General features: G+C 44.7%; 1 protein-coding gene across 4 annotated transcripts in view; it reads right to left on the bottom strand.

Moving 5' to 3' along the window:
* Positions 1 to 13,992, bottom strand: part of DOCK8 (dedicator of cytokinesis 8) — a 227,101-nt gene that overhangs the window by 11,044 nt on the left and 202,065 nt on the right. For all 4 annotated transcript variants that reach the window (XM_032636094.1, XM_032636092.1, XM_032636096.1 and 1 more), the window contains 6 exons: positions 11,781 to 11,924; positions 10,095 to 10,226; positions 9,492 to 9,626; positions 7,974 to 8,063; positions 3,778 to 4,014; positions 921 to 1,064 (listed from right to left, as the gene is read on the bottom strand). In XM_032636094.1, the coding sequence (XP_032491985.1) occupies positions 921 to 1,064; positions 3,778 to 4,014; positions 7,974 to 8,063; positions 9,492 to 9,626; positions 10,095 to 10,226; positions 11,781 to 11,924 (882 nt within the window). The remainder of the gene's footprint in view (positions 1 to 920; positions 1,065 to 3,777; positions 4,015 to 7,973; positions 8,064 to 9,491; positions 9,627 to 10,094; positions 10,227 to 11,780; positions 11,925 to 13,992) is intronic.

Raw genomic sequence — 13,992 nt, 5'->3', positions numbered from 1 at the left:
GCAAATATTCTCTTGATCCAGCCATTCATATTCGTCTAGTTGCCCTAGTGGCAAGCACCCTTTTGCGTAATTGCTGGCTTGAGTCAGAGATATGCATAGTACATGTGTAATCTATGGTTGTGGGCTTATAAAGTCTTCCATTTTCATTAAAAGATTGGGACTTACAAAAGCAAAAGCCTCCTAATATTTTCTGATCATAGAAATGTAATAAATACTATTTCCGTCCCCTTGATATTATGTGGACAGAGGATTTTTGCTGGGGAGTCCAGTTGTGCCAAATGAGGAAAGGGTCACGGCACTCATTGAGTTTTTGGGTGTGGAGGTGTGCAGATCTAGTTCTGAAATTAAGGAAGCACACTGGACAGAGAGAACTAAGCTAGTATGCCCTCCATCTGAGGCCGGATTAGTTCCATGCTGAGATCGGAGTTAGAATTCTAATGGATCTGAGAAGATCCGGTCTGTTTTGAAGTGGCCCAAGAAGCCGCTTCCAGGTCATGCCTGCTTAGCAACGCTCCTGGCATACTGGTTTCATCTGGTGACTGACCCAGGTGAAATGTCCCAGACCCTTTCCCTTCTCTCCTACAGGCCTTCTCAGATTTATCTCAAGCCTTGCAACAACTCTGCCTAAATTGGGCATGACTAAGCTCTCCATCTGGATCATATTGCCAGGACTGGCCCCAACTTCTCCAAAAAATGCTACTCCTTAGACACGGTCCGCTCATCTCTAGGATTTCTTGTCTACCTTGGGTTGTTACATGAAGCAGAAGGGACCTCCTCAAGTGTTCAGTCTAAGTTTAGGAACATCATTTGTATGTTGATCAGACTCCTCATTGACCTCAAGAAAGAAGGGTGCAGACATATAGTAACACGAATCAAAATAACAAGAACCAGAGGAGTTGCCACCAGCTGGTTTCGCTTACCTGATTGACAGTAGCTCCAACGGAGCCTTGCAGCACCATCTGAAGCATCTTGGCATCAGGAGGCTCCTGGTTAATGGCAACTGCTAACTGCAGGGTTTTCTTCTTCATATCTTCAATGGCAACTTCAATTGGTGTCAAAACAAACTGAACGTAAGACATAAATGTAGGAAAGTCATTGTCAGGTCTTATAAGCCATGGACAAACCTGGAGCTATGACAAAGAGGACACTGGGTTTGAAGCAGCAGCTAAGAAGGCTTTCAGAGAAATTTAGAATAATCAGGACAGGTTAAGAGGAAGGAAGAGCCTAACATTTCTTGAGTACTTATTATGTTCCGGGAACTTTACATGCATTTATGATTTACTTCTTTAAACAACTTCCTATTCTCTCCACCTTGCAGTCAAAGAGGGATTTGTAAGGTTAAGTAAGTGACACAGGTCGTAAGTGGGGAGGTCAGATTTTGACCACAATAATGTTCACATTCAAAATCCATGTTTTTTTCTACACTGTTAGGTTTCCTTTCCTATTGTGGAAGAAGTTACTTGACTTATAATTGGGAAAGCTGTTAGAAGCACAGCATTCAAGATTTTCTTCTCCACCATAACACAAGATTTTGGTGTCATGTGTGCCTTTTCTAACTCACCCTGAAGGTGAATTCTTAGTAAAGAGAATTCTCTTAAGGGTCAATCTGCTAGTTGCTAAGTTCTGTTGGCTTGGAGTATGACCTTTTCTGAATTTTATTGATGGAGTCATGTCCCCTCCAAATTCAAGTATTTAATTCCTAAACCCCAGTACCTCGGAATGTGACTTTATTTGAGACAGGGTCTTTACAGAGGTAACCAAGTTCAAAGGGGGTCATTAGGATGGGCCCTCATCCAATATGACCTATATGTCCCTACAAGAAGAGGAAATCTGGACATAGGGACATGCACAGAGGGAAGATGACGTGAAGAAACACAGGGAGAAGGCAGCCATCTACAAGCCAAGGAAAGAGGCCCAGAATAGATCCTTCCCTCACGTCTTTCAGAAGGAACCAACCCTGCCAACACCTTGATTTTTGACTTCTGGCCTCTGGAACTATAAAACAAGAAATTTCTATTGTTGAAGCCACCCAGTCTGTGGTACTTGGTTACAACAGCTCTAACAAACTAACACACTGAGGTTCTTAGGGAACTACAAATGGCCCAGAAAAATTGTGAGGACTCTTACTGGGACCGTGAGTTTATTTCTGTGCTGTGCTGACATGCCCTAGTGCTCAAGAGTCTAAAACAGTAAGAAATACAGCAGATGCCTTCTAAGCAAACCTTCCCTTAGCTGAGCCATCAGTTCTGGCTTCCTTTGCCCTCTGTGAAAACCACTCTCTGATGTGGCTGCTGAACACCTGAGCTGGTGGGTGGCTCTCCAGTAACCTCAGCCCCCGTGCTCCTGCCAGGGAGGTGTGTATTCACCACAACTCATCAGTGTTTGTTTACCAATTTGCTTATGCCTGTTACACTTGTTATTTTAATGAGCTAATCTAATTCAATAATGCATAAACTGGTGAACTATGGCTGTAGAAAGAAGAAGAGTTGTTTCTATGAAAAACAAGCTAATGCTTGGGCAAGATGTTATGAAAGCAAGTTGCTATAAAAGATTCCTGTTGGGGCTTCCCTGGTGGCACGGTGGTTGAGAGTCCGCCTGCCGATGCAGGGGACACGGGTTCGTGCCCCAGTCCGGGAAGATCCCACATGCTGCGGAGCGGCTGGGCCCGTGAGCCATGGCCGCTGAGCCTGCGTGTCCGGAGCCTGTGCTCTGGCAACACGAGGGGCCACAACAGTGAGAGGCCCGTGTACCGCGATAAAAATTAAAAAGAAAGATTCCTGTCTTATTAGGTGTGCACAAGACAATGGTAAAAGGCTAGGGGGAAAAAAGTCATAAAAATCCAGAAGCATTCTGCTCTTATATTGTTTAACAAGGATCTTTAAGCTCTCACTCTGCTTTACAGAAACCCAAACTGAACATCCTGGACATTGCATATGGGTAGACATTGCATATGGTTTATACAAGAAAGACAGTGCTGAATCGTGATCAGCCAACCCTAAATCACAGACAAGGCTGTGGCTCTACACAAAATGAATGACAAATAAGTGCACATGTATATATTGTAAAGGAAAATGTTTACATTATGTCTAATTTTGAGCAGTTTTGTAGCTTGAGACATTTTCTCCATCAGTGCCATTACAATGAACTTGAAGACTTCTGCTACACATGGAACCAGAAAAAAGAAAGAGGTCTTCCCTGTATCAACATTTAGATAAGGAAACTGAATGAAGATAAGAGCCTTGTGCAATGTCACAGGAGGATGCTGGGACTAGAAGACAACTGGTCTCCTGTCTGACTGGCATGGTGCCCTCTTCCAGCTCAACACAGACTCCTTGGGGCTGCTCACTTGCTGTTCCTGCCTCTGACGATGAACAACAGAACGTTGCCTGAATCACATGTAAGCTTTTAAATATATAAAAATCTAATAAAAAATATTGTAAACTTTGATATTTCATGTAAATTTAACATTAACATATAAAGACACAGTAAGTATTATAATTGTGTACATATATTTATGTTAAAGATATAACTTTAAAGTAGAAAATACATAAAGTGTGCTATAAAACATGTAGCTGCCTAAATGGGATTCCCTGGCACCACGAGAGTGAGAGGATAACCAGCATAAATAATATTTCAAAGGCATCCCTTTTTAGATTTGCACCTGAGTCTGCCATGAAGGAGCATGAAGGAGGTTTGTGTGTCATCCTGGGAGGTGACCCAGGCCCACTCCCTCAGTGGTGGCCTCTGTCCAGAGCCCATTCCCTCCAGTGCCTTTACCTCCTCCTTCTGGATGACGCTGATCCTGGTCTTGATGTAGGGGAAGGCGTGCATGGTGGTCAGGACAGTGTTCCGCCGGTACTGCTCGTGCAGTTCTCCCCGAGGCCGGCCCTCCAGGGTGAAGGGGGTGGTGTACATAAACCTCCGCAGATTGAAATTCTTCTCAAAGTAGGTTAGCCTGTCTTTCATCTCATACTCATCAAAGTAGGGCTCCACAAAAGTGATCTGTATGTAGGCCTGAGGGGGGAAAGGTAAGGGATGAGCTGGTCTGAAAACTTCCACCCAGGATGCACTGGGGGGCACGCGGAACACAGAGGGGCAGCACCACCCCTCTGTGCTCACAAAAGCCATGGAAGCTGAAAGCATCAGGCGAGACATCAGCCATCGGCCATCCTTCCTCTCCACCCTAGGGATATGAGAGACAGAACTGGAAGAAGGGACGGGAGTGCGCCCGTGTGAAGTCAGGTCCACAAGCTGCCCCTCCTAGCAGAGCTGCTGATCCAACTGAAACTTGGTATGAGAGTTTGCAAACGGCTATTCAGAAGAAGCAAAGCTTTCCTTTTCAGAACAGCTATGACCACTGCAGGTTTATTAGAATGGCCAAACTAAAGCAACTGACAACACCAAGGGCTGAGAAGGATGGGGAGCAGCTGGAGTGTTCACACACTGACGGCGGGAATGCACGGTGGTACAGCCACCTTAGGAAACAGGTCGCAGTTTCTTATAGAGTTAAATTATACTGACCGTATGACCCAGCAATCCCACTCTGGTGCACGTGCCCAATAGACATGAAAACTTGTGTTTACACTAAACCCTGTACACAGATGTCTACAGCAGCATTATTCAAAATAGACAAAAAATAGGAACAACCCAAATGCCCCTCAAGTGCGGAATGGATAAACAAACGGTGGTACATCCTTACAGCAGAATACTACTCAGCAGTAAAAAGGAATGAACCACTACAAGATGGATGAATCGTAAATGCATTGTGCTAAGTGAAAGAAGCCGGACTCAAAAGGCCCTACGATTCCACTGACTTACTGTATCATTCCATTTATGTGGCATTCTGGAAAAAGCAAAACTACAAAGACAGACTACAGATTAGTGACCGTCAGGGGCTGAAAACAGAGGGAGGGAATGCCTACAAAGAGGCATGGGGAAATATTTTGCGGTGATGGAACTCTTCTATGTCTGATTTTGGTGGTGGCTCCGTGTGCTTGTCAAAACTCATAGAAAGAAACACCAAAAAAGTGAATTTTACTGCATGTATTTCATTTAAAAAATGTACACACATACACACGAACCCACACAAACATACTATGAAGAAGAGCACTTATTTAAAAAGAAGGCCTTGGGCTTCCCTGGTGGCGCAGTGGTTGAGGGTCCACCTGCCAATGCAGGGGACACGGGTTCAAGCCCTGGTCCGGGAAGATCCCACATGCCGCGGAGCGGCTGGGCCCGAGCGCCACACCTGCTGGGCCTGTGCTCTAGAACCCGTGAGCCATGGCTGCTGAGCCCATGTGCCACAACTCCGGGAGCCGGTGAGCCTGGAGCCTGTGCTCTGCAAGGGTGGAAGGCACCGCGGTGAGAGGCCTGTGCACCGCAGCGGGGAGTGGCCCCTGCTTGCCGCAAGTAGAGAAAGCCCACGCACAGCAACGAGGACCCAACTCAGCCAAAAATAAATAAATTTATTTTTTAAAAAAATACCAATGACTATAGTCACTGCAATACCCACCCACTGAAATGGATGGATGAGGTCACTGATCTCAGACCATAAATCACTATTGAGCGTGATGAAATCTGGTTGTAATTCTGGCTGCAGATTCTCATTTAAAACTCTCACAACCAACTTTGGGCGTTTTAACAGAGGGGAAAAGAGCACCGTGTCAGGGATGTCACTGGTAACTCTACGTGGCATGTGCTGTGCACAGGTCACCGTGGGCACACAGCCAATCCTGTCTTTCAAAGATGTCAAACATTTCTGTGTGAAGCTTAGCTCAGCTACTTACCACAGTTATTGCTTCCAGGCTAGATTAGGGAGTGTATCTGAAGTGAGTGAGTCCTTTGAAATGTGTAGAAAAACAAACTCTTAGATTTGGACACTTCTCCCTACTTGCATCATCTTCATAATATCCTGGAGGACAGAACTGAGAGAAGAGTTTGAACTCTTCATCTTATAGGCCTGCCAGATGATGACTGCTCCTCTGTCCCTCAGCCCTTAAAAATACCTTGAACTTGCATTATTTCCAGCAGCTTAGAAAGCTCTCTCATGTGCATATCTGTCTGTGAGCTGGGCTGAGCGGGTAGGCATCACCCTGTGGTATAATAAAGAATGTATCTGGGGCTTCCCTGGTGGCGCAGTGGTTGAGAGTCCGCCTGCCGATGCAAGGGACACGGGTTCGTGCCCCGGTCCAGGAAGATCCCACATGCCACGGAGTGGCTGGGCCTGTGAGCCATTGCCTCTGAGCCTGCGCGTCTGGAGCCTGTGCTCCGCAGCGGAAGAGGCCACAAGAGTGAGAGGCCCCTGTACCACAAAAAAAAAAAAAGTATCTGGTCTTTGTTCTTCTTTCCTGGCACAGAGCTTCAAAAACCCTTGGAATTTTCTGAGTGATAGAAGTGTCTTTGTTATTCTCATGACGTAATTCTTGGTGGGTCCCTAGATGGCTTCAGGATGGTGGCTGGTCATCGAAAAGAATGAACTTCTGATTAGAGATCTGAGACTCTGGGCCAGCCTGACTGCTGGGGTAGGAGAGGGCTGGAGATTGAGTTCAGTAATGTAGTTGATGATTTAATCAATCATGCCTATGTAATGAGACCCCAATAAAAACCCTGGACACCAAGGCTTGGTAGACCTTCCTGGTTGGTGAACACACTGACATACCAGGAGGGTGACATGCCTGGATTCCACAAGGAGAGGGCATAGCAACTCTGGGATACATCCCAGATCTTGCCCTATATGTACCCTTTATCATGAAACTATAATCGTCAGTGTAGCCCTTTTCTGAGTTCTGGGAGGCATTCTAGTGGTTTATCTACTGAGAGGTGCTATGGGAACCCACAAATTTATATTTGTCTGGTCAGAAGTGCAAGTGGCCTGGGGTCCCACTTGAGGCTGGTGTCTGAAGTTAGGGCAATCTCCTGCAGGATGTGCCTGTAACTGGTGGAGTCTGACCCTAACTCTGGGTGGTGAGCATCAGAATTGTATTGCAGTACACCCAACTGGGGGTGAGACAGAATACACCCTCACTTGAAAAGTGAGGAAACTGAAGTCCAAGCCCTTTGCATCATTCCTCCAACAGCACAAGGACCCTGCACTTGGCTGAAAAGAAGGCCTCCACCAAATGCTGTCAGTGAGAGTTTTGTATCTTTTCAACATATTTTAAATTGAGGATTCAAGGTTTTAATAGAAGGGCAATAAAGAGAAGTGATTAAAAGTGCAGGTTTGGGACTTCCCTGGTGGCGCAGTGGTTAAGAATCCACCTGCCAATGCAGGGGACATGGGTTCCAGCCCTGCTCCGGGAAGATCCCGCATGCCGCAGAGCAACTAAGCCCGTAGGCCACAACTGCCTGTGCTCTAGAGCCTGCGAGCCACAACTACTGAAGCCTGCGCCTAGAGCCTGTGCTCCACAACAAGAAAAGCCTCCACAATGAGAAGCCCGCGCACTGCAATGAAGAGTAGCCCCCGCTCACTGCAACTAGAGAAAGCCCACACGCAGCAATGAAGACCCAACACAGCCAAAAATAAATAAATTAAATAAATTATTTTTTAAAAAGAATCTTCTTTAAAAAAAAAGTGCAGGTTTGAGGATGACAGACCCTGAGTTTGAATACTGGTTCTGACACTTGCATGATCTTGGACAGTTGCTTACCCTTTCTTTTCTCATCTGTAAAGTAGGAATAACAACACTTATTGCAAAGGGCTTTAGGAGGATGAAATGAAATGATGTATGTAAAGGATCTAATGTAGTGTCAGGCACACAGATGATCTTTAATAACTGGTAGCTCCTATTATGATCCCTGCCTTTGAGTATTGTTTCTTTAAGACCTAACCAAATAGTAGTTAAACCGTAGACAAAAAATATTTGGCTGCATTGAAATGACTTGAAGAGTCCAGACAGAGGAGGTCATGTCATGTTTTTGGGTGTAGAACAAAGGGAATCAGAGCCTGATGGTTGTTTTTTGCAATCTTCCCATACCTTGTTAGGGTCCAACTTGGTTTTGTCCACAGGAGCAGAGTCTTTTATCACTTCCACAAATTCTGCACCAAAACATTGACTATAAAATCCCTAGGCAAGAGAAACCAACAGATTATAAAGGTTATTTTAATATATTGCAACTCTTTGTCTCTCAGAAGTGGAATACGTTTGGAACAAGTGTAAGGGAGAATATGCTCTTTGATTACTGAAAGTCCCTCTGAGCTAATGAGGCAAGTTCAGCATTTCCTGAGACAAAAATAGAAACATAAGGAAGTCCATCATTGCAAACTGATATATGCTTCCCTACAAACTGTATGCTTGACATCTAATTCAACCAACATCATCATATTTCCTAAAGATGCTCCAGGGGCATGGAACTATTTATTTCTTGCCTTTTGTACTCTAGGGTTTTGGAGGTCACCAGGCTTCCCATAATGGGACAAACCACAGCACACAGGAAGATAAAATATATGCTTCTAGTACTAAACTGGGGAAACATATTAGGGAACCAAGTGGCCTGGGGTCAATTGCTAATTCCTCTCATGAGCTGAACAACTTTGGGCAAGTCACCCAACCACTCTGAGCCATGGCTTCTTTGGGTCAAGTAAGGATTAAAGTCTCTTGTCTCATTTGGCATGGATGGAGCAATCTGACAATGAAAGTGTTTTAAGTTTGACAGCCACGAAAGGGCATAAATTCAAAGTAATAGCAAGAAAGCAAAGAAGTGAATCTCTGGTTGTTGTCAGCAGTTCAGGGGACCCCAGTTATTCAGTCTGAGATGGTTTTGTTTTGAGGGCACCCCTTGACTTTCCTCCTGAGCTCTTAGTGCTTGGCCCTTTCAACGTCTGCTTCTTTTTTTCTCACTTTTCTCTATGTTGTTTCTCCTTTTCTCCAGCCTTTCCTCTAAGAACATGCTGCTTTCTTCTGCTATGTTACGGATCAAATATAAACAGCAGGTTGGATTGGGGCTGCCAGCCCATGTAATGGGACACTGACTCTGATTATCCAAAGAGGGGTGCTCCTTGGTCAGCAGGGAGAGTTCATTTGTTCCAGGTCACAGCGGGCCTCTAGTCAAGCATCTCCGTGTCAGAAGTGGGAAGTGTTGTCTGGTGACACCAGAAGGATGACCACAGCATTTTCTAGGGGTAATTTGATAATCTGGCCCAATGACTTCAAAGTCAAGATGATAAACTTCAAGCTGAACAACTATTACTAAAATTTGGAAAGGTTTATAAGAAAGCACATGACATTGATTGAATGTGGATGCTCCTGAAAATAAATATTCACCATATACACTTACAAAGTTTGAAAAGTATGTACAGAATCTTAGGGGAAAGCTATCCTTATCTTGCTTTACCTCATGATCTCACCTAATATCTTGATACTATACAAGCAATGGGGGAAACTTTATATATGGATCAATGAGGAATCCATGACTCTTGGTTTGGTTGTAATGACCCACTCTAACCTGTTTGTGTAAAGCACACAATGTCAATCACCCGGAATCACTTGTCTTACCTCTAGTCTATGAGAAATCTCAGGAAGCTTGGTAATTGCAGGCTCTTTGTAAACGAATTCCTTCTCATCCAAGTCCCCAAATCTGGATCCATAGAAACCAACTCGAAAGTAGGTTCCAAACATTCTCTTATGACCCTGATGAACAAAATAAGAAAACCTCTCCTTAGTTATGTATTTCATGAGGATCCATTGAGATGAGAGGGCAGGAGTCTTCTGTTGTTGGGTTATAAAGCATTCTATTCCTGTGGCTAATACAAACAGAATTCACTCCTTTAAAAAGTTTTTTTAATGTTTATGGAATAAACTTGGGAGATAATGGCAAAAAAAAAAAAAAAATCCCATGAAAGATTTCTAGGACTTCTCTTAAGTGAATTTAAGATTTTCACATTCCTGGTTGTAAAGTAATTCAAGCTGCCTACTTTCACAGTTTGAATCATGGTCCTCTGTCTATTCTCAGCCCTCTTCCGTTTGATAGGAGAGAGCTACAGTAATGACGTCCTTAAGGTAAATCACTCCCTAGAGAGGAAGGAGGGCTAAGCATCTCTGAGACAGGGTCACCTGCCGCCATATTATAGGGCCTGTTAGCCAGGATGCCCCCGCTACCTTGCTAATGATGCTGTCAAAGGCCTTCTGCAGCTTTTCGTGGGTGGAGGTCAGCTTCCGAAAGTCTCGATGAGCTTCCAGGATGGGGATGACCAGCTTGTAGACCTCATTGACCGTCTCGTACAGTCCTCCCTTGCAAAGAGGAGAAAAAAATCAAAGAGAATTTAATCCACTGGAAACTTAAAAGAGCAACCAGAGTGCATTAGGCATTGGAGAATGGATTTATTAGGGGCACCACAATATTTTATAGAGCAGGAATAAAGTCTGAGCATCTCTGGGATGGCTGTAGCATTCAAACTGAACTAGACACACTAAATGGTCCTATTTGATAATGTTAAGTTGGAAAAGGGGTTTCCTGGGGAAAAAAAATAGGACAGGAGACTGGCAGCAGGAACTAAGAACAATTCAGGAAGGCAGCTTTAGCATATTTAAATGTCACCAGGGGTCCTCCTGTAGCCAGATATTCATTGCATTCCTGAAAAGAGTTAGGGGTCTAACTACCTGGTTTTCTAGAATTCCGGGAAAAACAAGAGTATCTTGGACTTTATGTGAATTCTGAAAGGGAAAGCTGGAAAAAGAGAAGACAGTCAAAATAATAATTAAAATACATAGATTGTAGGATGGAAACTTGGGAATGAAAAGTAGAGAAGAAAGAAAAATATCAAGATGAAAACAAAACTGGATCAGCTAAACAGAGTGAAGTATTAAATATTTGCTTGGCTTAAAATTTGAGGGAGGGCTTCTCTGGTGGCGCAGTGATTGAGAGCCCGCCTGCCAATGCAGGGGACGTGGGTTCAAGCCCTGGTCCAGGAAGATCCCACATGCCGTGGAGCGGCTGGGCCCGTGAGCCATGGCCGCTGAGCCTACGAGCCACAACTTCTGAGCCCATGAGCCACAACTACCGAAGCCCGCGTGCCTAGAGCCCATGCTCCACAACAAGAGAAGCCACAGCAGTGAGAAGCCCGTGCACCACAATGAAGAGTAGCCCCCACTTGCTGCAACTAGAGAAAGCCCACGAGCAGCAACGGAGACCCAGTGCAGCCAAAAATAAATAAATAAAATAAATTTATTTAAAAAAAAAAATTGAGGGAGTAGGGAAACTATGAAAATGAACAACATACTTTCTTCCCTGCCCTGAATCTCAATGACTTAATCTATATATTTTTAATCTCTATGTATTTTTCTCTTAGTAGGAGTGTTTAGACCCAGATTAGGTTAATGTGGGGAGTCTCCATGGCTTCCACCCTCACATTTCTCTGGGCTGTCCCTGGTCTGTGCCGATCCTGAGGATTACTCAGCTGTCAGCTGAGTCCCTCTCTCAAAGAGGGAAAATAAGAGAGTGAGAACATGCCTCGTGATTTATTGTGTAACCCTGGGCAAGCCATTTCCCTCTGTGTGGCTTAGTTTCCACCTCTGTTAAATGGAAATAATACTGTGAAACTGCTGTGCAGCCAATGAGCGTGCAGTGAAAACCAGAATACTGCAGTGATGAAGGGCCTTCCCGCCTCCCTGAGAGCTGAGGCAATCTACATACGTCAAAGTCCTCCAGCCCCTCGCCTGCCCTGCACGCTCCTGCACGTGGTGTCATCATGAAGTGGGACTGGCTGGACGTTAAGACCGGCACTCAGGGCACCGACGCCAGAGTTCAGGCTGACTGTGGAAGCCCGGACAGCTGTGTGCACTGACCGTGCTGAAGAGCTCGGCCGCCTGCTCCAGGAGGCCCACCAGGCCGCTCTCGGTGAAGTACCGGCCGGAGCACACCCCGTCCTCGTCCGGCGACAGGGTGTCATCAGAGACCGCAGACTCCTCCAGCACGTTGGAAGAAATATTCTGAAAGAGATCACAGTATGAGCCAGGAGAACAGGGGAATCTGACAACAAAGGCACCACAGGAACCCGTGGTGGCACCACAGGAATCGACTCACACGGAGGAGGAAGCCGTGGCTCCAAGGTCCTCACCATCCCTGATCATACAAGGTCTGCAATTCCACCCAGAAAAGCCTTTGGCTGCCACTCATTTTGAAAGAATGCACAGAACAACTGGCCTTCGAAACTCAAGATTTTCTTTTCTTTTTAACTATTGGGAGATACAGAAAGGAAACTTACCTCAGTGTAACAATAGTTGAGTTGCTTTAGAGAAAGGACCCTAAGGGACGTCCAGCAGGGGTCGTGGTTTTTAAAAGCCAAAGGCCAACAAACAGTTAACTAGACTCTTTGTTTCACCAGCTGAGTGACCCTCTGAAGTACTTGCTATGACTGACTTGGCTTTTAGGTGAACGGCCATAATATCATATGACAATTGCAGATGAGAAGGTCTTCTTTATGGCAATGTAGCAGTTACTATTTTTTTTCTCCCCCCCCAAACATTTTGCTCCTTTCTACACACTTTTCTTTTACATAAACCATAGAGTTTAGAGTCTCATAGAGAATGCAGTGATCAGGGCCAGGATTAGGGTGAACGAGGTGAAAACAAAATTTAGGGAACACTCACTCTCAGGGTCCTGTAAGTCGTGACCCTGAACTTGCTTGACCCCAAGAGTGAGTGCTTCCTTACATTCTGCACTTCATGTGCCTCACTCACCTCACCCCAGTTCTGGCTCTGGCAGTGACTCTCATACTTTTGACAGGTCAAGAATCATTTTCTTCAACCTGTCTCATGGATATAGAAGAAGTGCACATGGAACATAAAAGAAACTGGAAACCTTTGTAGCTTAGGACTTGTATACAGGTAGCACATTTGCCATTCCTTTTATGCCTACACTCATGGCAGACAGAACTAATTAATTATAGTACTCGTTTCCCTGAAGCTTGGATATGGTCTCAGCATGGTACCCCATTCAGCCACTACCAACTGACCAGAGTTGGCTAGTGAAGTAAAATCTGTCTGCCTCTCGCCGGCCTGGCTCGCAAGATCAAGTGACTCATCCTTAGCAGTCAAGGAAGAGAGAGTTTTACAGTCCTGTACCTTCATATCCAAAATTATAAGGTAGTTTTAGGAATAGAGGAGGCCTTCAGAACCTTTCGTGGCCAGCCTTTCTTTCAAACCTGGTCTTTCTATTATGATGTTTCTGAATTGGAAATGGTAAAAGGTCCAAGAGATTCAGTTGAAAGAATCTAATAACCCAAGAAACGAATACTATTAGTATTGTATATGCAATTTTCCACATGTAGAGGAATATATTTGCAGTTATGCAGCCTTATAAGCTGTCATCAGAGGGAAAAGATTCCAGGCAGACTTTCCTGGCTTCAGAATTAGGGAGGTGAAAGTAACAGCAGTTATGTGAGAATGTATCCATATCTACATTTGTGGAATAAATATTGTACTCTGGGGCATAGAATTTCAACGATCTCAGTTCCTTGGAATTCTGCGGCCTCAGAGTTATTTTCCTTGCACAGATTCATTTATCTCCAGTTTATAATTCTTTTCAAAAAATTCAATTTTACTGGAGCAGAACAAGGTTGAAAACTAAAGCACACAGCATTTAAGAAATCAACACCAGACATCTGTAGTTAATGCTGCCCAGAATTCCTTCATCCTTCTATAAAGTATAGCCTCCTGAGAAACCATCCATAACTCCATGTGTGGACCTCAACTCTGGCTCTGGCTCAGCCAATCACAGCATTCCATGTCTCTGGCCACTATGATTGGTTCAGAGATGAGCATATGACCCCATCAGAACCAATAAGATGCACTGAGACTGTCTCTGCAACTGCTACAACTGAGGCATTTCTCTATTCTCCTGGACTTGCACCTGGGAAGATGTAAACATAAATATCTCTCAATGAGTGTGGGAAGCCTATGAAGAATGAAGCTGACATAACAGAAAGCAGAGACAGGAAGTGATGATGACACTGAGGTCTGATGACATTGTTTGGACCCCTAGGTCCAGTTTGGCAGG

This window comes from Phocoena sinus, chromosome 6 (genome assembly GCF_008692025.1).
Source record: "Phocoena sinus isolate mPhoSin1 chromosome 6, mPhoSin1.pri, whole genome shotgun sequence".
Taxonomy (NCBI): Eukaryota; Metazoa; Chordata; class Mammalia; order Artiodactyla; family Phocoenidae; genus Phocoena; species Phocoena sinus.
Note: the sequence above shows the minus strand (reverse complement) of the source record. Positions and strands in the feature narration are given on the sequence as shown.